Source organism: Bos taurus, chromosome 12, assembly GCF_002263795.3.
Source record: "Bos taurus isolate L1 Dominette 01449 registration number 42190680 breed Hereford chromosome 12, ARS-UCD2.0, whole genome shotgun sequence".
In the NCBI taxonomy this organism is placed as follows: domain Eukaryota; kingdom Metazoa; phylum Chordata; class Mammalia; order Artiodactyla; family Bovidae; genus Bos; species Bos taurus.
Genome location: NC_037339.1, coordinates 2,497,209 through 2,519,890, shown reverse-complemented (window position 1 = coordinate 2,519,890; position 22,682 = coordinate 2,497,209). Strand labels below are relative to the sequence as shown.

General features: G+C 37.3%; 1 protein-coding gene across 1 annotated transcript in view; it reads right to left on the bottom strand.

Annotated features, from left to right (window-relative positions):
• The window catches only part of DIAPH3 (diaphanous related formin 3), a 563,614-nt gene that overhangs the window by 224,557 nt on the left and 316,375 nt on the right, over positions 1 to 22,682 (bottom strand). Inside the window, 1 exon segment of the mRNA NM_001192614.2 lies at positions 10,434 to 10,563. Within this exon segment, the coding sequence (NP_001179543.2) occupies positions 10,434 to 10,563 (130 nt within the window).

The following is a 22,682-nucleotide window of genomic DNA, read 5'->3' as shown; positions in this document are numbered from 1 at the left end:
CTAAGACTTATTCTTTTTTGTTTGGTTGATTTTGTTTTCTGTTAGTCTAATCCTTATTAGTATAAGTGCCTAGGACAGTGTTTCCTAGGCAGTGAGAGTTCAATAAACATTTTGAAAAGAATCCTTTCAAAACACATCAAAAACTATTAATGAACACTATTTCTTTTTTCAGAGAATATGTAGTTTGACAGACAGCTGCTGAGAAGCTGACATGATGGTGACAGACATTTATATGCCACATGGGTCTACCAACTGATCAATTTTAAATCTCTGCTTCTGAGAAGAGAGGGGAAGGTTATCTAAGAAGACATTTTCTTCAGGTTTTCCTATGAATGTGAATAAAATCTTTTTGAATGTTTCTATTATTTTTATCATTTATGATCAGTATTAGTTCATACTTCCATATGGCATTTCTCAATAATCCTGGGCTAATAAACTTAATCTCACATAACATGCAAACATCTGCAGAAAAAAAGAACTGTAAGTCATTGAAGACCTGCTGGAGACTACTTGGTTTCAAAGGCTATTTAGTAGTAGAAACCTTTTTTTCAAAAGAAATCTTCTACCAAACTTCAAAATACGAAATAAAACTCTAGTGTCAGGCTGCAGCACAGAGGGTAAAGAGAATCCATTTTCCAAATTCCACTCCCTATGCTGATGTATCCAACTGGTGAAAATGCACTGGGCCATACATTTATGATTTGTGCAAATTCTTTTATGTATGTTATTCTATAATTTTTAGAAAAGTACAAAAGTCTTTTAACAACATAAATCTACAAAATTCTTGGTCCTGTACGCTAAAGCTTCCATATATTTCAGGCAAGATGCAGCTGGAAACCGTTCAAACAACTTTTGAGAATATACATTAAAATTAATAATACATATTTACAGAGATCCATGTTTACTGCATCATTAATAACAGCATAGGAAGATATGTGTAAATAAGAAATTATTACTGAAAAGCAACAGCAACTACAACTACTACAAAAGCAGAGAATATTACACAGTGCTTACTAGGTCCTATATACAATTTTATAAATATTTACACACAGAAACCTATGGAGTCCTCACATCAAAGCTCTAAATTAAATACTAGTATCATCCCCAGTTTCGACGTAAGAAAACAGGGCCCAGCGAGGATGAGAAATGGGCAGTCGGGAGTTTAAACCCCATCTGTCTAGTCTCAGAGCTTATGATGGTAACAACAGCCTCTCCCTTAATATAAGGTAGAACTATTCTGAAAGAGATGGGAATACCAGATCACCTGACCTGCCTCGAGAAACCTATATGCAGGTCAGGAAGCAACAGTTAGAACTGGACATGGAACAACAGACTGGTTCCAAATAGGAAAAGGAATATGTCAAGGCTGTACATTGTCACCCTGCTTATTTAACTTATATTCAGAGTACATCATGAGAAACGCTGGGCTGGAAGTAGCACAAGCTGGAATCAAGATTGCTGGGAGAAATATCAATAACTTCAGATATGCAGATGACACCACCCTTATGGCAGAAAGTGAAGAGGAACTAAAAAGCCTCTTGATGAAAGTGAAAGAGGAGAGTGAAAAAGTTGGCTTAAAGCTCAACATTCAGAAAACGAAGATCACGGCATTCGGTCCCATCACTTCATGGGAAACAGAGGGGGAAACAGTGGAAACAGTGTCAGACTTTATATTTTTGGGCTCCAAAATCACTGCAGATGGTGACTGCAGCCATGAAATTAAAAGACGCTTACTCCCTGGAAGGAAAGTTATGACCAACCTAGACAGCATATTAAAAAGCAGAGACATCACTTTGCCAACAAAGGTCCATCTAGTCAAGGCTATGGTTTTCCAGTGGTCATGTATGGATGTGAGAGTTGGACTGTGAAGAAAGCTGAGTGCCGAAGAATTGATGCTTTTGAACTGTGGTGTTGGAGAAGACTCTTGAGAGTCCCTTGGACTGCAAGGAGATCTAACCAGCCCATTCTAAAGGAGATCAGTCCTGGGTGTTCATTGGAAGGACTGATGCTAAAGCTGAAACTCCAATACTTTGGCCACCTCATGCGAAGAGTTGACTCATTGGAAAAGACTCTGATGCTGGGAGGGATGAGGGGCAGGAGGATTAGGAGACGACAGAGGACGAGATGGCTGGATGGCATCACCAACTCGATGGACATGAGTCTGAGTGAACTCCGGGAGTTGGTGATGGACAGGGAGGCCTGGCGTGCTGCGATTCATGGGTTTGCAAAAAGTCGGACACGACTGAGCGACTGAACTGAACTGATCACGTTTTTATTTCACTCACTGAAGTCATTTATTAGAACTATTGAAATCATCACTACCTGTCAATAAAACCTCCTTAAATTCAGAGGCATGTTAATAAATTTCAGTTTTAATTGCTTCACAAGCTCATCAACAATAACCCTTAAATGCCCAAACATTTCACAACATAATATAAATGTGTTCCATATATAAACCTAACAGTGTACTCTTATTTTATAATTAGTTTTTATAATTAATTTTAGTATTATTTTATAATACTCAGAGATGATGGTGCTGCCTCCATGCACTTATGGGAGTGATAACGAGGATGGCAGGATTCGGTTGAGTAGTGTCTCCCAAACTCCACATCCACCCAGCTCAGAATGTGACTTATTTTCAAACAGGATCTTTGTAAAGAGTTAAGGATCTCAAGATGAAATCATCCTGGTGGGACCTAAATCAAATGACTGGTGTCTTTGTAGTGAGAAGTGGGAGCACAGGGGCACAGAGAAGAAAGCACTATGAAAACAGGGCAGATCAAGGCAAGACTTGGCGACAGCCACCAGGAGCTGAGAGAGAGGCACTGGATGGCCCCTCCCCAGAGGCTCCAGAAGAACCCAATCCTACCAACACCTGGATTTCTGTATTCTAAACAGCTAGGTACTAAATTTATGCTGTTTAAAGCGACCGGAGTGTAGTGATAGCTCATGGCAGCCCTAGGAAACTAATACAACTACTAATTCAAGACTCTGTAAGCTGTATGAACAGTCTGGTTCTGGGAAGCAGTTAGCAGTTCTACCTTCAGCATCTTTTCAGCTCCACGACTCTTCACCCAGTTGGTTACATGTCAACCTTGTGAGTAATGAAATTTAGCAGCCAGCCAGAACTGTGTTTGCTCCATCCACTGCATAGGCGTCTTTATAGTACATAGATTTGTTATATTTAAGCTATCCTTCAGAACACCCTGGAGTTTTATCTACCTGGTTTGTAATTTCCCAGTTCATGTTGCAAAACTGAAGTGCAGTAAATACTGCTTTCCACCCAGAAGCCTAAGAGAGCTCCAAGACCTTGGCTGTCCCTGTTGCCCCTGGCCTGTTACTTGACGCTAGCTCTGGCTCATAGGTGATGCTGACAGAACTGTTCAAGTAGCTATTGCAAATCTGCAGGAGGACAAAAATCTGCAAACACTGTAAACTGCTAGTTTCTCAAAAAGATTAACACTGTATTGATGCCACTTTCAGTCTGCTAACCTCCAAAAAGATATAGAGGTCTTCCTGATGCAGTTTTCTTCTTCATCATCATCTATCAGCCCGAGCAGCAGCCAATTCAGGAAATGTTCCCAGCTCCATATCTCAGAAAGCAATCTTTAACTGCAAGTAGTTCCTTCATGCCAGTGTGTTTCAATGTCAGTCTACAGAGTCCTTAATCCTTCTAGAGATTTTGGCCATAATCTTTCTGTATTCCTTTCTGCTGCCTTCCAAAACAGTTTACATTTGTATTATAAAATAGTGTAATATTTACAACCTCATATGCAAGTCGCCAATTTCAACTTTAGATGCCAAATTTACATAGACAGTCCGTGGAAATAAACTGGCAAGATTTAAGTAAAATCCTGCTCACCAAACAACTTGAACCTATTGGTTCTTTACCAGTACACCACATTCCCAGTGCACTATAAATATTTTTCATAAATGCTGCAATTACCTTGTGAATGGTTCATTTGTATTTCATCATACCCTTTTATGTTAAAAGTGTTAACTTGTTGAATGTAAAATTTTACATAAACGGCTCTTTTAGTAAGTATATGCAAACCTACATGTGAATTGCCTTTTTAAAATAAATTTATTTTAAATTATATTTAGTTTGTAGTAATATTAAAATTGTTTTACAATTCCTGAGTATATGTATTAGATGGCTAGAGATGGTCAAAATAGATCATTGAGACAACTAAACAGGAGTCACAGACTAGCTTTTTGACATAGCTTCTTACTCTCCATCCATATGTAGAATAATATTTTCACTATTTCCACATGCTAATAAAAAAAAGGGTAAAACCATCTATTCATATCTCAATTTTGGAAAAGTGTCAATAGATAATTCAGAGTTCAACTAGTCTTTGTTGGCTACTTGCTTACCAGAAAAATTCAACTATTATATAGTAGCAAAACAGAGAGAGTGGTAAAGAAATATATGCAGATGTAGTGAGCAAAGACATGATGAAACGAAACTAAAATTTGTAAATTTAGCTCAATGTAAATGAATGCATTCAAAAATAAAATCCAGGAGATGTAAGAACGCGTTCTGAAAATTAAATGTAAACACTCATGAATATATTTATTTAGAATGCCTCAGTATTTCCTCATACATATACTAATTTATGTGTCATGCCTATAGTCAAGAAAGAATTGATGCATACTTGTAATAATTATTTAAAATCATGTGATAATTCATGGTTTGTATAAGAACCTTTGCTATTCCTAAACTGATTACTAGTGAACACCCAACACTGCAGGTCTATAACTGTTTCCTTAAATTATCTGATAAAGTAAAAATCATGCAGTATAAGCCACTCTGGGTTTCCTAGGGGACTTAGTGGTAAAGAATCCACCTGCCAAGCAAGAGATGCAGGTTCAGTCCCTGGATCTGAAAGATCCCTTGGAGAAGGAAATGGCAACCCATTCCAGTATTCTTGTTTGGGAAATTCCATGCACAGAGAAGCCTGGCGGGCTACAGTCCATGGGGGTCACAAAAGAGTCGGACACAACTTAGCAACAACAACAAAAAATAGGCCATTCTAATGCCAAAAAACTAAGCAAGAAAAATGTTTCCAGTTATTATATTAATTCGTAAGCTTGATTTCTTCTGAAGCACCTCTCCTTGGCTCTTACTCTCTCTTGTGCACTCACAGGGCTGGTCTTTGTATGCTCAGCCATGATGTCTCCTCTGTGTATTCAAATTGCCTTTTCTTATAAGGACACAAGTCAGACTGTATTAGCGCCCACACTAAGGGTCCCATTTTAACTTAATCACCAGTTTAAGGGCCCTATCTCCATATACAGTCACATTCTGAGGTACTAGGTTCAACACAGGAAGAGGTTCAACATATGAAGGGCTCCAACATACGGGGACAGAATTCAGCCCACAACAATATAGTTTTTGCTCTTTATTGACAATTCAGTTAAAGTGATATCTTACATGGTTGTTTTTTCTTTTAAGTAAATTATATTATAAATGCCACCCCCCCCCACTAATGTGTCCTGTCAAATTATTTCATTGTATTGGCAGACATACACACAAATGTGTATATTCCTAAAACTCTAGTATTTTACAGTTGATCTGAAATACCAAAATAATTATTTATCCTGCAAAACTATGAGACTCCAACGTTAGTCTTCATGACACAATGGTTCCAAAAATTATGTTAGCTGTGCTGTTAATTTTGTTGTACAATAAATACTTTTATATATTTACAATATACACTTAAAATATAAAATGAAGCTGAAATAATAAATAATACTGAATATCTAAAATACATATCCAACTTGCTAATACATTTTTAATTGTCATTTTTGGAAGTCTATAGCATAAAGAGGTTAATGGAAGACTTTGAAAATGCTTTCTGCTTGTTACAGCAGATGAATTGGAAATTTTCATACACTGTGCATTTCCAGGTGGCAGCCACCTGGAAATTAAGCGCTCTAAGTGCTCACAGTAGGTGAACAAAAGACAAACATTTGGTATTTAGTAAGGCATTTATCATAAAATGTTGGAAAGTCATGAGGAATTGAAAACCAGGAGATGTATTTGACTGACAAATATTTGAGTCAGACCAAGGAATTACTAGCTAAAAGCAAACAGTCTTAAAAGCAGAGAGGTCTATAAAATGGAGCAAACAAAAACTCAAATATAAAACATCAAATAATGCTCTTGAAAGCTGAAAATGTAGAAATGGAAAAAGTTAAAAAAAAATAAGAAACAGGCAATCATTAAACCCACTCTGAAAACACACTTATTATTGCCCTCTCTCTGGAAGCTACTTCCTTTCTCAGCACTTCCAGGAATAGTGTCTAACACAGAGTAGTAGTCCTTAAATAGTGGTCTAAGACCTTCTGGAAAATCTAAAAATTTACTCTTAAATACAGACTGGAATACACAGACACTTAGGTGAGGCTCCCAGCAAGCACCAGGAAGAAGCACCAAAGGAAAGGACATTTCCTGTCAGGTTCCTGACACAGGAGAGAGTGAGAGGCCCTTCCAGCACAGCAGCCACTCCCCATGGAAACTACCACACATTCTCAGTTGAGGTGCTAAGGGCTGCAAAGGGTCACGGAAATGAGAAAAAGGAAATCAGAAGAAAGTGGACAAAGAAGGATTTTTTCAAGTAAATCAAATTTGGAGAAGAGATAGTAAGGGAGTTGTAATCAAGAGCCACATTTACAGCAAAGGGTGATCTATACATTGCAACATAGCTAGAGATTGAAAAGTAAGCTGTTAGATATACACGTGTGGGGCTTAGAAGGAAGTCTAGAAAAAAATTTGTAAGTCATTAATTTAATGATTCTATTTAAGCCCTTGGGGACTAAAGAGATCACCTAAGGAGAAGCTACAGGGAGAAAAAAACGCAAGGACTCAGTATCAGATCAGCAATAACAGCACTACTGAAAAGATGTATAGAAGAAGGAAAAGAAGTCAAATATGTGAGAGGAAAAGGGAGGAGTCAGTTGGGACAGAAGTCAGATGAGAGTAAAGTAACTGGGGCTACGCCAAGACACAGAAACCACACCTTGGACCAGCAGCAAGACAGTCCACAGTAGTCACACAGCATGCGCTTGTTAAATGAATGAATAAGTGCATTAGCACTTGTGCACAAAGCACATTAGCATGGCACCTCGAGAATTCAGGGTTAACTATCTAGAGAAGAATGGAAATATCTGGAAGAGCTATAGTAGTAGTAGTAGTAATAGTAGTGTTAGTCACTCAGTCGTGTCCAACTCTGGGACCCCATGGACTGTAGCCCGCCAGGCTCCTCTGTCCATGGAATGCTCCAGTCAGTATTGGAGTGGGTTGCCTTTCCCTTCTCCAGAAGATCTTCCTACCCAGGGATCGAACCCAGGTCTCCTGCATTGCAGGCAGATTCTTTACCATCTGAGCCACCAGGGAAGAGCTATAATACCCTAAAAAGACATGGGTTCAACAAGGTGAAATTGTAAATTTACCTTGGTATTATTTTAATACATTCCAAAATCCCCAAAGTTTGGTCATATTTTCTAATCATTAGTAAAATACCATTCCAATTTAATGATGAAATTATTGTGAAATAATCAGTAACACCATCATGGATTAGAGTTCATTAATTTCAACTGTTTAGACCAGGGGAAAATGTATCCAACCCTTCAAAATCCATAAAGGAAAGAAACATTACAATGGTATACAGAAATATAATAATGACCCAAAATATTTTCACTGAAATACAACAGAAAAGCTGTAAGCCATTATCCTTTAGCAGAGAAGCAGCCCTAATGAAGTAGATTCTTGAAAATTGTCATACGGGTAAGCTCATTAGTTGTAATGAAAGTTCTCCCTGCTGATCCAGGAGTACCTAATGGCCAGGATTTGTTGTGTCTCAAAAACAAAGACACTTTTTAATTCATGTGATAGCTCATTGAGGAGACTTCAAATCTGGAAACTTTCAAATGATGATATAAAATACAAGAGCACTAAAACTTTCCAAAGCAAACATAGACTTATTTCATCTAAAACATTAAATTTGTTCCTCTAAAATCTCATCCATCAATAAGGTAATACAATCATAAAAAGAAATTAGGTTCAACAATCACCTACACTATAAAAAAAATTCTCTCAGTGATGGCTTTTCTATTTCAAATATGAAGTCGGCTGCTCCCTGTGAAACTCGTTCACGGTATCTGCTGATCCATACACATATGCACGGCTCTACTGTAACAGATGGAAACTAAAGCCTCCAAGGCCCCAGAATGCCCCCACAGAAACACCGAAAGAGAAAGCACAAGGTAATCTCATTACCGAGTTACAACTCTGCAAGCAAGCCCTTATGAAAGTTAAACATTTCTCAAAAGCAAAATACAATGTTTATACTGGATTTTTAGCACAATCAAATGAGTCAAAATAGATAAATGATATTTTGAAAACTTAATTCATAGCAAAAACTGTTAGAAAATAAGTTTTACCATAAAAAATGCATCTGAGAACTCACATGGTGGCACAATGGATAAGTATCAGCCTGTCAATGCAGGGGACACAGGCTAGATTCTGTTCTGGGAAAGTTCCGCAGGCCTCAGGGGCAATGAAGCCTGCACACCTAGAGCCTGTGTTCCACAACAAGAGAAGGCAGCTCAGGGAGAGGCCCGCACACTGCGACCAGGAGCAGTCCCGGCCTGCCACAGCTAGAGAAAGCCCAGGTGCAGCAAAGGAGACCCAGCGCAACCCCAATAAAGACGTAAGTAAAAACTTTATTTTTAAAAAAGGACATCTGAAAAAGAAGCATATTCCAGCTTACTGTTCGGTTTTAGAACTAGTAGAAAAGATGGTGAAATGATCAGAAATCCAAGCTGCTATTATCAGAAAAGGCCCACACTGATTTAATTCTTTTTAAAGACATAATGCTGGTATAAGCTGTTATAATAACTACTCAACAATCTTTTCCACAGGAAAAGAAATTCCTCCATATTTCAAGGCACTCGGTAACACTTTTTCCTCTGTTACTTATCAAGCTTAACGTTCATCAAGAAAACCCACTTTCAATTCTTTTTCATTCCTGTATAGTCAAATTTTATTCCAAAATGTAAGAAAATTCGTTTTAAGAATGTTATCATCCTTGTATTAATGAACTTAATCACTGAAAAGCTATTTTGAGTATCAGTGAGTCATTTTTAATGTTTTTCTTTTCTTCTCTGTGCTCTTTTGCTCAATCTCACATTGCTAATTATGAGAAAATTATTTGGATTATTTTCCCTTTTTAAATTCCCTTAAAACATTTACACTTAGACATACAGACATTATCTTCTTATGCTAAGAACATTTTATGGAAGCACAAGTGCAAACTAAGGAGTAATCCAATGTCATTAGAACATTAGACTGCAAGAGAGAACGTTTAAAAGTTTAGTTTATGTCTTAAAAAAACATTGTTTCCAACTTTTTTTTTTTGCAACAGCTGTACAAGATATACACTTGAAAGAAACATATATCTCAGGAAAAAATGTGAAAGAATTTCTCATGCAGTCACATGTCTCTCTGCAAAAAACGTGCTATAAACCCCACTTTATAGAAGAAATAAGTTTCATAGGAGTATAAAATGATACAAGTGATTTTTAAAAGAAATATTCAGTATAATGCAGGAAAAAAGTATTCTTCTTTAAGTTGATAAATAACCAGTGGCCTACACATAAAGGATACAGATATTCTCCTGGTCCAAATGAAGTATCATCCAAAATATATATCCATACATTTGTATATATTCATACACAAGTGTACTCATAAATTCATTTTTTGAGTCAAGTTTTTTCCCACAGAACTGATTTGATATACAACCTAGATTCTTCAGATGATCAAAAAATTGCCTAAGTCATATTCAAGGCGAATATAAATAATATCAATAAGGCCTATCCTGTCTCTGATCCTTTGTATAACCAGACATAAATCCACAGTGGGGATAAGAAGGTTAGAACCTGGGGCTTTAGGGAGGAGTGACTGGAATCTCTGGCAGTTTGGTACCTGCTGAGGCAAAGGAAGCACACTCTACGTGCAAGGCGGGTGGATGGAGATTCGGAATTCAGGCCAAGGGGATGCTGCCTACGGCGCTTGGCTCAGACTCACACTCGTCCCAGGTGTTCGGAAGTGACCCCCGTGCAGGGAGCACCGTGCAGGCCACAGCGCGGGGCTTGGCAGAGCTGGGCTGCAGGGGTCCACGGGGCCGAGACTGCAGAGCTCCCAGCTTCTGAACAGAGGGTCTCATTACCCAGTCAAACAAACTAAACTCACAGCTGCAGAAATGACAATTCATAAAGCAAATTTCCAGTGACTTTCTAATTTTAAAATGATGCATTCAGTATGAAAACACTGTGACAAAGAGGCAAGTACGTTCAAATAAAAGGCATTATTTTCTATACCAACTTAAGACCCAGAATATGAAAATGTTTTCTATAAAAGCACAAACCTTTACTAGCTTTGTCCAAATGTCCCAAATCATCCACAAAATTCAGGATATCAGGATGCTTTTCTTCACATATTTCCACAAGAAAATGAAGAAGTGTTGTTTTCTGATCTGCTGATTTTGTGTCCTTTAGCTGAACAGAAGGAGAGGGAGAAAAAATTACAGAGAATCAAAAATATTTTGATAATCTTTTTATTTAAATAACGTTAATCCTGTTTTTTTACAGATAAGAAATAAATCAGTTCTAAAACTAGTTAATGCTGTATTTGAAAAGCCAATGTTTAAACACTTGAAAAGCTACTTATCATATACTGTTCTTTGGTCTAAATCATTAATATTTCCCATAAAGAAAGAATAAGCTTAATTCAATCTAGTATGCAATATTTCATGGGGGGAAAATATATGGTAAAATGCTCAGGAAAACAGGACAACCTAAGAATCTATACAATATTAGCACTTAAAGCAGCCTCACACACTTGTTCATTTTTTCATTTGGCACATATTTATAGAATGCCTGCTAGATACTACAGGATTTGGAGATTCAGCAACAAATAAGCTGTTCCTCAGGAAGCCGTTTAGTGTAAAAAAAGGAAAATACACATTTCTTCCTATGTGACGAAGAGTATGGTAAAAATAATCACACAGTGTGCCTAGGAGGACAGGGTACCTGAACTGAACAGCAGTAGACAGGAAGTGGTATGTGGCTGCAGAAGCAAAGCAAAAACCTCAAAGGCACAGTAGCAGAGCATTTGAATAAGACCGAAGATGACGAAGAAAGTGGCACTTGAGAGGAGTCTAAGTGACTCCAGAATAAAAGTGTATGTTGGGGGGAGGGGGAAGTAGAGAGAGTAGAAAGAAATCTGAGAAGGAAAAAGCCAGAAAATTAAAATAAAGGCAGACCATTCTGTGGATAAAGAATTCTGATCCCTAAGAACCGGGAGGTTTTTAACTAGATGAGAGATAATCAGGCGTACATTTTAGAAAGATCCTTCTAGCACAATGTGGATAAAAGATTAGAACAAGGGTAAGCACAGAGCAGGAAGAATGATTTTTAAAGCTGCAGTAATAATCCAGGCAGTGGAAGAAAACAGACTGCACTGCGGTAAGGCCTCTGGCGAGATAAGGGGACGAGGTGGGAACGGACCGGCACGTGACGCCATTCACAGAAGCTGAACAGGGAGGGCGAGGAGAAAGGCCTGGGCAGGGCAGAGGGAAAGGATTGCTTCAGTTTCGGACAAGGGAGCTTGAAGCTTCTACTCAACATCTAAATGCAGACATTGGGAAAGGATGGAGATGTATGTAAGTGTATATTATATTTCATTTCTTAACTTATTTTTCATTATTGCTGACTAAGTTTTTCAGGCATGTTTTTCCTAATCATTTGTAAATATGAAATTTAAAAATGATACATACACTGTATATCTGTTTCTGTACTGCATGGACATCTATGCTTTACACAAAAAGACTGTAAGACAGGAAAGACAATTTTGCTCCCTAAGAACCAACTTTTTATCCCTTGAGGGTGATAAACTGTAGAGAGCATACTTAGAATTTAAGATTATGGCATCTGGTTCTATCACTTCATGGCAAAAAGATGGCGAAAATGTGGTAACAGTGTCAGATTTCCTTTTCTTGGGTTCCAAAATAAATGCAGACAGTGATTGCAGCCATGAAATTAAAGGATGCCTGCTCCTTGGACAAATAGCTATTACAAACCTAGACAGAGTATTAAAAAGCAAAGACATTTTTAATACCTTTGCCAACAAAGGTCCATATAGTCAAAGCTATGGTTTTTCCAGTAGTCATGTACAAATGTGAGAGTTGGACTATAAACAAAGCTGAGTGCCAAAAAATTGATGTTTTTGAATTGTGTGTTGGAGAAGACTCTTGAGATCCCTTGGACAGCAAGGAGATTAAAACAGTCAGTCCTACATGAAATCCGTCCTGAATATTTATTGGAAGGACTGACGCTGAAGCTGAACCTCCAATACTTTGCCCACCTGGTGTGAAGAAACTCATTGGAAAAGACCCTGATGCTTGGAAAGACTGAAGGCAGGAGGAGAAGGGGACGACAGAGGATGAGGTGGTTGGATGGCATCACCAACTTGATGGACATGAGTGTGAGCAAACTCAGGAAGATAGTGATAGACAAAGAAGCCTGTCATGTGATGGGGTCACAAAGAGTGGAACACGACTTAGCAACTGAACAACAACAACAATACTGAATTCTTCTATTCCCCACCTCCCTCTTTAAAGCGATGGCTGGAAAACACTCCTCCTTCTATGAACTTCCGGCTCTTGACTGTCACCAGTGTACTGCCTTCCTCATGCTCCATTCACGTGAGTCCAGACACATGGTCTGTGTGGAATGCTGATTAAAACAAGTGCCTGCAAGAGCTTCTAGCTCTGTTTGTGATGTAACTAAATGGCCAGCTATTTCAAGGATTGAAATATATCAAGAAATGTCTATGATCCAACAATAAGCAACTGGATCATTTTGATCTTTCCTCAAGAGTGATAAGATTTCAGAATTAGAATTCTGGTACATACTATAGGTTATGGCATCTACAAATTTAATAAATGTTAAGGATGTAGGCCAAATAGAGATTCAAATATATAGAGACAATCATAAAGACAACACACTGAGGGAGGAGGGTTCTATCCTGGCTGTACGGTTGACATCAGCAGGTTAGCAACTCCCATACAGGTCACCATCTATCATTTGAAAATATACTCACTGAATAATAAATAAGTAAAAGTCTCCCATTCCTCCAAAATCTGTATTTAACAATTATGAGCTTAAAAAAATACTCAAATTCCAAATTAGATTTGAAAATATACCTAATAAAAGATAAGAAGTTAAGAAACACAGATAAGTGACAATTTGTTCATAATGGATGAACTTAATAAACTACTAGTTGCTCGAAATTCCAGGACAGAGATTGTTCATTCAGTTCCTAACATTCTCAGGAAAAAGTGCACAATGCTGAGAAGGTATTCTTACTGCCTCAATTACTCTATTCCCTTCCTTCCTTCCCCCAAATCACGTAAAGAAAAAAAAAAAAAAAAGAAATCAAAAAACAAAAATATCCTTCCAGAAAGCATGTGAAAATGTATGAAAGCACAACAAAATACATGTATCACAGTCTTCACTTATGTGATCAATATTTTTTTTTACCTTTTGATAAACATTAAAAACAAAAAGGGCACACTCTATTTCTACTAATTATCCATCATACATGATCAGCAATTGAGCTAGAACAAGGAAAGCTTGAGAGACGATGCTAATTTTGTTAAAGAGAAAAGCACAACTTGAACATAGTCTTTCCCTTGTAAAGAAAACGAAGCTAAAATATCTGCTTTAAAACGTTATTCTTAAGTTTAAGAAATATGCTTTATTTAAATTGTCACTAACATTGCTTGACAGGATTCCTTTGGTATCACTGTCAAGAAATTATCTTACTGATGAGTAATCATTACTGTTAAGGAGAATTTCTTATTTATATATTGCTTCTTAAAGGTACATTTAATGTGCTGTAGATGTCAAATAAACAAAAAGATGGATGGAGTTTCTTCAACCACTCTGTTCATTCCAAACAAAATAATGTTAAAAAGAGATCCTGTAATAAATCATGGCCTGGTTGTCAGTTGGGATAGAACACCTTTGTAGCTACAATGAAAGGTTTTGGAATATTTTTAAGGGATTCAGCACATATTTGGATGACATTTAAAAAACATTTCATTGTTTTAGTCACAAGGAAGAAAATACTCCAAATTAAAACTAAGCATCTTCTCGGTAATTTTCAGAATCCAAAGAACTACAACCCCTTATAATCCGAATAATGAAACTTTTATCTTAAGAATACTGTCAGATTTGTAACTGTTTCTCATTATATATGTTCCTGTACTCTAATTACATTATCAAGCTGGCACTGACTCTTGAGATGTTGTAGACATTGCTGAACACCAGGAAAATGAAAAAATTATGAGGGTCTGTAATGACTCCGCAAACATTCTAGAAGACCCTACCTTGTGAATAATGCAAACACTGAGGACAACAGCGGCCACTCTTGTTTGTGTGGCACTTACTAGGAGACAGGACTAGCCAAATACTGTAACACCAGTTAAGTGCTTACAACACACAACATCCCTATGAGGAAGCAGCTGGTATTATACTCATTATTAAGAGAGTACGAGAGACTGGAAAGATCACGCAGCACATCCCAGAACACACAGCTAATATGCAATAGAACCAAGATTTATTTGAACCCAATTCTATGTGAACCCAAAGCTCTTAGCCACTATAAAATACAGCTCTTCTACAAAATATTTAATCTAGATTACAGTCCATGGGGTTGCAAAGAGTTGGACACAAATGAACAACTAAGCACACACACACATACACAAACACACACACAAACAATGCATCAAAAGAATCAAAATTCTCAGAAACACAGTGGTTAAAAATAGTAAGACAATAAAAGAACGCTAATGAACGCAACTTAAAGTACGGAAACTCTGTAATATGTTAATTCTAGCCTGGAAAGCCTCTATTCCTCTACCCTGAAATCTCTTCTAGTTCTGAAAGCATGGAATTCTTTCTACTGATCCATCTATACAATTAATAAAATGCTACCTGAATTTTACCTCAAATGCAAAAGTGAAAAAAGTGAAAGTGTTAGTCACTCAGTTATGTCCAACTTGTTGAGACCATATGGATTTTACCCTGCCAGGCTCCTCTGTCCATGGAATTCTTCAGGCAAGATTACTGGAGTGGGTAGCCATGCCCTTCTCCATGGGATCTTTCCAACTCAGGGACTGAACTAGTGCGTCCTGCATTGCAGGCAGATTCTTTGCCATCTGAGCCACCAGGAAAGCTCAAAGTCTTTCCATATTGCTAACAGGATCAGTGCTGTCAAAACATGATACCAACATGTGTGAATGAAACTATAAAGTTTCATATTTGAGAGACCTAGCCAAGTATATTTACTAACATCACATTCCGTCTTAAATCACCTGCAGAATAAAGTCCTTAGTGTATCTTTGAAACAACACCTCTATATGTATGTTCCATGTACCCACACGTAAATGGATGTCTGAATATGAACTGCCAATGAATAGATCATAATTGCTCAGATATGAAGTTAAAAAAGTCAATGTCTAGGTCCACAATTACTAGGGAAACCAACTACAACTATAGAATGAACTATTCCCTGATATGTTTAAATGCACATTTAAAAAACAATCACTGTGTTGATTACACTTTTCAAAAATACTGTGTATCTCTCCAAAATAAATGGATATTTAAAATCTTAACATAAACAAGATGCTTTGGATCTTCTATGCCACTGCCACAACCATTAACACATGTAACAAAACTTTCATAATGATTTTAAAGAAGGTAAAGATAAACTATATTAGGTAAAACAGTTATTAAATTTATGGGCATTCACATATAAAAATAACTTATACCAATGATTGGTTTTCATTTTTAAATGACAAGAATTAAAACATTAAATAAGGAAGAAAATGCTTTCAATAATGTCAACTTCTGTAATTAAACTAAATTTTTGCCATACCCTCACAGACACACTATCTCTTAATTATGTTTTAAACATACTTCTATTGGATTTTAGTGAGCATGAAAACCATTTTTGCATTTTAGTAAAATTTTATCTTGTTGGACTATTATATTGTTCGATCTTCTATTTACACTATCCCCTTATTCCACAAGAGATTCTAAAGAGATCAGTGTTCTTTAGTTAACATAAATGGATCAAATACATTAATTTTAAATGGGTTTTATCATGATTAATTTATTTAATTAACAGACTTTATATTTTAGAGCAGTTTCAGCTTTAAGACAAATTGAGGAAAACATACAGATTTTCCATATACTCTCTCCTCTACACATACAAATTCCTTTATCAACAACATTTTCCAGTAGTGATACATTTGTTAAATTGTATGTACCAATATTGATATTATTGATACATTATTATTAAGAACCAAACTTTATTTTGGACTTCGTTCTGTCAAAGTTGTATGGGTTTTGCCAAATGTATAATGTCACATATCTACCATTACAGAGTCACAGGGAATACTTTTACCACCCTGAAAAATTTCCTGTCCTCCACCTATTCATCCCTTCCTTCTTTCTCCTCCCACACAGCCCCTAGGAAATGCTGACCTTTTTACTATCTCCATAATTTTGTCTTTTCCAGAATGTCAGAGTTGGGGATAAGAGTATATAGGCTATTCAGATTAAGTTCTTTTATTTAATATTATACATTTATCCATGTTTTTTCTTGGATTAAGAGAATACTTTCTTTCAGATTTATTTATTTAATTTTCATTTTTTGGAAATAAAGCCTGTCACTGTTTCCACTTTTTCCATATCTTTTTGCCATGAAGTGATGGGACTGGATGCCATGATCTTAGTTTTCTGAATGCTGAGTTTTTAAGCCAGCTTTTTCACTCTTCTCTATTACCCTCCAAGAGGCTCTTTAGTTCTTCTTCACTTTCTGCCATAAGGGTGGTGTTATCTGCATATGTGAGGTTATTAATACTCAAGCCGGCAATCTTGATTCTAGCTTGTGCTTCCTCCAGCCCAGCATTTCTCATGATGTACTCTGCATGTAAGTTAAATAAGCAGAGTGACAATATACAGCCTTGACGTACTCCTTTTCCTATTTGGAACCAGTCTGTTGTTCCATGTCCAGTTCTAAGTGTTGCTTCCTGACTTGCATACAGATTTCTCAAGCGGCAGGTCAGGTGGTCTGGTATTCCCACTTCTTGAAGAATTTTCCACAGTTTGTTGGGATCCACACAGTCAAAGGCTTTGGCACAGTCAATAAAACAGAAGTAGATGTTTTTTTGGAACTCTCTTGCTTTTTCGATGATCCAGCAGATGTTGGCAATTTGATCTCTGGTTTCTTTGCCTTTTTTAAATCCAGGTTGAACATCTGGAAGTTCACGGTTCACGTGCTGTTGAAACCTGGCTTGGAGTATTTTGAGCATTATTTTACTAGTGTGTGAGATGAGTGCAATTGTGCACTACTTTGAGCATTCTTTGGCATTGCCTTTCTTTGGCATATGAATGAAAACTGATGTTTTCCAGTCCTGTGGCCACTGCTGAGTTTTCCAAATTTGCTGGCATATTGAGTGCAACACTTTCACAGCATCATCATTTAGGATCTGAAATAGCTCAACTGGAATTCCATCACCTCCACTAGCTTTGTTCACAGTGATGCTTCCTAAGGCCCACTTGACTTCACATTCCAGAATGTCTGGCTCTAGCTGATTCCAGAATATCTGGCTCTAGCTGAGTGATCACACCATCGTGATTATCTGGGTCATTAAGATCTTTTCTTTTTTTTTTTTTTTATCTCTAAGCACAGTGGAGGAATCTGAGGCTGTCAGCTTCAGAGACAGGGAGTTTGACAGAACAGGAATTCTGGTTTTGAAAGCGGGGAGAGGACAGCACATGAGCAGCACATTGACTCTTCATGAACAAAGCCACCTGGGTTTTATAATTCTAATAAAGGGATAATTCTAATTTTAAGAGCAACTGAGAAAACAAAGGTAATATGAATAATTTATCAGAAACACTATTTAGTAAAGCTAATTAATTATTTCTTGGAAAATGCTATAGATTAAATATGTTAATGAGTAACTCCGATAGAGTTAAGCAGTCTAAGGAATTTCACACTGCTTTGGAAGTCAGATTTTTCACAGACTTAATTGGCTGGATGTGTGGCATTTGTTATCTTCAAGTCTTTGGCCAGAAACTGCTTTATTTTCAAAGGATGCCAAAACTTACTGGGGTGGCTTTCCAATCCGATAGCAAATAAAAATTCTTCTAAAATCCTTCTGAAAAACCAAATGCCATTGGAACAATGGGTTTGTTTGACAAAGGTCTTTCTTAAAAATAACTTCAGATAGTAAAGGAAAAGGTGATATATACAAGAATCAAGATTTCACAAAAAAAGATGGTGAGTGGTAACCTGTGTGACTGTGACAAGCTTGCAGAATATAAACCACATGTAACAGGTAGAGGGATTTGCTTCCTGCTCTTCATAATCATTGAAACTCTGCTTTCTAAGATCAAGTCCTGAAAAATAACTCAGGACACTGACCATCAACTTATTTCAGTTGCACCGTGTCACTGAGCTTCATACTCCTTTCACTCATCTTCTTCACTTTCAGAACAGTGTTCAGTGTGGCACCAAAGAAAAGCAGCAGTTTTGGGGAATATTCTCACCACTCATCCTTAAGTGAGGAAATAGAGTTGTTTCGTTTTTGTTTTGCTCTCATATTGGTTAGGTTTAGCTTTTGCATGTTTGTTGGATGGTTGGTTCCAGGCCACCTATAAGGGATTGTTCATTCTGGGGTAAGTCGGGCAGAAGACAGATAAAATGATTCTCGGTTCAGTCTGAACATTAAAGATCACCTGTGGGATCTTTTTGAAGATGCCGCGCATCAGGATCCGTATCCACGCCTGCTGAAGTACCTCATCTGACGCGAGGCTGACACACTGCTAATTGTAAAGGGCACTGTGGGGTGAGAACTGAAGCCCTGAAGGAGAGCTGTGCACAGAGATCACTTCAAGAGATCACTCACAACAGCTGGCAAAGGCACCAAAGAATGAAGAGACTAAACACATTTCTAAAAACTCTCCCCATCACAGCTTTGGTGAAATTATCCGACTTTTGGTTAGTCTATGCTTATAAAAGAAACATACAGACCAAATAAGAATTTCACGCACTTGAAAAGGTAACAGACAAAATTCAAACTGGCCTGCCACCATTGCATTTAATATCTAACTCCTGATACCAACCGTCCCATTATTACATATGCTTTGATAGCTTCACCTCTGAAATTAATTAATTGAACATTCTACTGCCACTGACAATAGGAAATTTCCTATAAGTGACAATATGGATAAACTTATAGATAAATCAACAGTGATGTTTTTCTGTAATCCCTCCCCTCCAACTAACACTACATAAACTGATATAACTTCTTATAACCGGTAAACTCTTCCAAAACTTATATTTACTATCCCAGTACAGGTAGTCAGTTTAGCTACCTAGAACAAGAGCTCCATCATTCAACTGTACTGATTAGGATGATTCGTTATTTAGAAATCAAACATTTTAGCAGACATCAGTAATATATACAAGTATGTTATAATCATTGTTTCTGAATTGACAACATCTTTTCAAAAACAAGTTAAAATCATCTCATATATTTGATATGGTGTTGAGTTTGATGGTTGAGTCAACCCCCTTTTCTAGAATACTGACTTAACTGGCTCCACACAGATTCTCTAAAATTACTAATTTTAGCACCAACAACATACACATATTTCTAGGTGGGCATTTTGGTCAGACAAGCACCTACCTGATTGCTGATTGGATTTCTAAGGATACAAATTTGCATTTAGTCAAGAGCAGGTCCGGATAAAAGAATGTAATCTCAAACTGCTTATTAACAGATGATATATCTGTACTTTTCAGTTATAGTAATGCTATCCCTAGTTTAAGCAAAATGGTATAAGTGCCTTGCTTTCTGATGGCTTGGCTTTTTAAAAGGATAAACATCAGACTATATAGAAGAATGGAGAGAGTGCTTGTCATTCGTAAAATCCTCCAAAGATATTACTTAAATTTGGATAATAAGCAGTTTGAGATTATTATACTTTATTCAGGACCTGCAGTACTCTTGCTTCGGAAATTCCATGGACAGAAGTGCATGGCAGGCTACAGTCCACAGGGTCTCAAAGAGTCGAACATGACTGTAACTAAATAGCAGCAGAAGCAGCATCTCACTATGAGGGCTCTCTTAGAGTGTTACCCTGTAACACGCTCTGAGTACATATTTGCAAGGGAAGGGGGTGGCTGATGGGGGGCGGGGAGATGTTTCTAAAAGAAAGATCTTCATGACATTGATTTTTTTCATTTGCTATTTAAAAGAACACTGCTCGACATCCTATGTTCCATTTATAATGAAATTCAGGCAAAATTTCGCATGAAGTGCAGCCTTGGCTAATAAGAGAAATTAAAATATTTAGTTCACAAAGTCTCATGACCATGTTCTGCACTTCACTTTTTCCATCAGAAAGCCTCAAGCCTACCACCTACTTTAATTTACGCTTACATCTTAATACATTCTAGTCTATGGTTACTTTATGTCTCAAATTTTATCTTTATATTTATCACAGACCCTATCAAATCTTTGGGTAAAAGAAAGTAAAATCTTTTCTTTCTGAACTCATTTATTATGGTTCAGTTCAGTTGCTCAGTTGTGTCCAACTCTTTGTGGCCCATGAACTGTAGCACTCCAGGCTTCCCTGTCCATTACCATCTCCCAGAGACTGCTCAAACCCATGTCCAATGAGTCAGTGATGTTATAGTTTTATTGTAATATAGTTTATCATAATATAAATTATAATATAGTTTATTAGTCATCTCAATCAGATATAAAAGAAGATAATATAGTCCCTAAAACCAAATTACAATGCATATAGAATTCACTATTCATGTATTTATCTCTGAACAATGCAAAGTTAACAATTTAACTTTCCATACACTTAAGCTAAATTTATAAAGCACACTTAAAAGTAAAGATTTTGGATATAGAATATTAAATGGCATATAATTACCCAGCATGTTTGAACAGATTAAAATATTACCCTGTCTTTCTACTGTCAAATAAATATGGAATTCCTTGTACGGGGCTTATCATCAAAGCAAATGCTTCATGCTCAGTGTGAAAATTCAATCACAATTGTCAAAGATCAAGCTGCTACTTCTGATAACAAACATGATGAGATACCATCTTGTTCAATATATGCTTTCAACTTGACATGTAGGCTAATAAAAAATATGAAGTTGTAGTATTTATTTTGTTTCTTGTACAACAGAAGGCTCCTAACAGGGAAGATCAAAATATCCAGTAACGCTGACTGAAAATATAGTCAACCCTATTATCTGGAGACAGATTAACAGGTTTATAGCTTGACTACAGTAAAATATTAGCAGCAGGCACTGTATTTGCAAAGGGTTTTAAATCATTATGCATCAGCAACTGTGTATCAATATGAGAGGATATCTGTTTTCAACTACGTAACAACACTGTCTTTACGCAACACTGAATGTACTGCTTTGTGCACTGCTATCCATTCAACAGCTATTTATTCAGCATTTACTACGGACCAAGCACTACACGAGGCACTTCCTCTTCGTTAATCAGACCTAACCTCTTGTCTCCACCTCTCTTTGAAGGAAGGCATGAGGGAAGGCATGTGGTCAGCTTCTTGTGAGCTTGTCATTGTTCCGAGATACACAATCTGAAGCCAGAACAGATGCTCAGCAGTTTGAAGCAAACTCCAGTAGTTTCCACGTGTGGACTCAACTTCTCTGCCATCTCACCCCCAGCCCTATTTTTCTTCCTTTCTTCTCAGGGGAAGCTTGAATTGGCAATCTTGCTTGCCTCCTTGCCCTTCAGACTCCAAACTCATAATCACCATGCCTTCCCAATTCCTAGATGTTCCTTAAACGTGGACACTTCCCTCCATCCCCTCTACCCCTTTGCAACTACCTTAGTCAGACCTCCATCATCTCAGAGCACAGTGACCATTTCATAGTGGACCCTCAAATATATGTAAAATATATAAAGAAGGCAGCTTCAAGCAGATGCCTTTTAAGACACTGAGGTAACAGAGACTGTTGTTTGTGGTTTAGTCACTGAGTCATATCTGACTTTCGCAACCCCAAGAACTGTATGTAGCCCACCAGGCTCCTCTCTCCATGGGATCTCCCAGCCAGGAATACAGGAGTGGGTCACCATTGCCTACTCTAGAAACTAGAGATAGGAAACACCAAAATCAGCCTGAACTCATCTCTCTTTTGAGCAACAGTTTCAAACATGTCAGTAGCAAGGAATTATCTTTGAATCCTCCCTTTTTCCTCTTCCATCCCCAGCTATCCTCTCAGCTCCATTTCCCCTGGTGCCTTCATAGGTTATGTGACACAGGTCAGCCGATCACTGAGTCTCTCCCCACTATAACCCCCTAACCCAACGCTGTCCAATACAACAGTGATGGAAACGTGCTATACTTACACTGTCTGCATATATGGACACTGACTCACTTGAAACATGCTAAGTGTGACTGAGGAACTAAAAATTTTTAAGTTTACTTAAATAGTAATTGACTGAAATTTGAAAAGTCATATATGGCTAATGGTG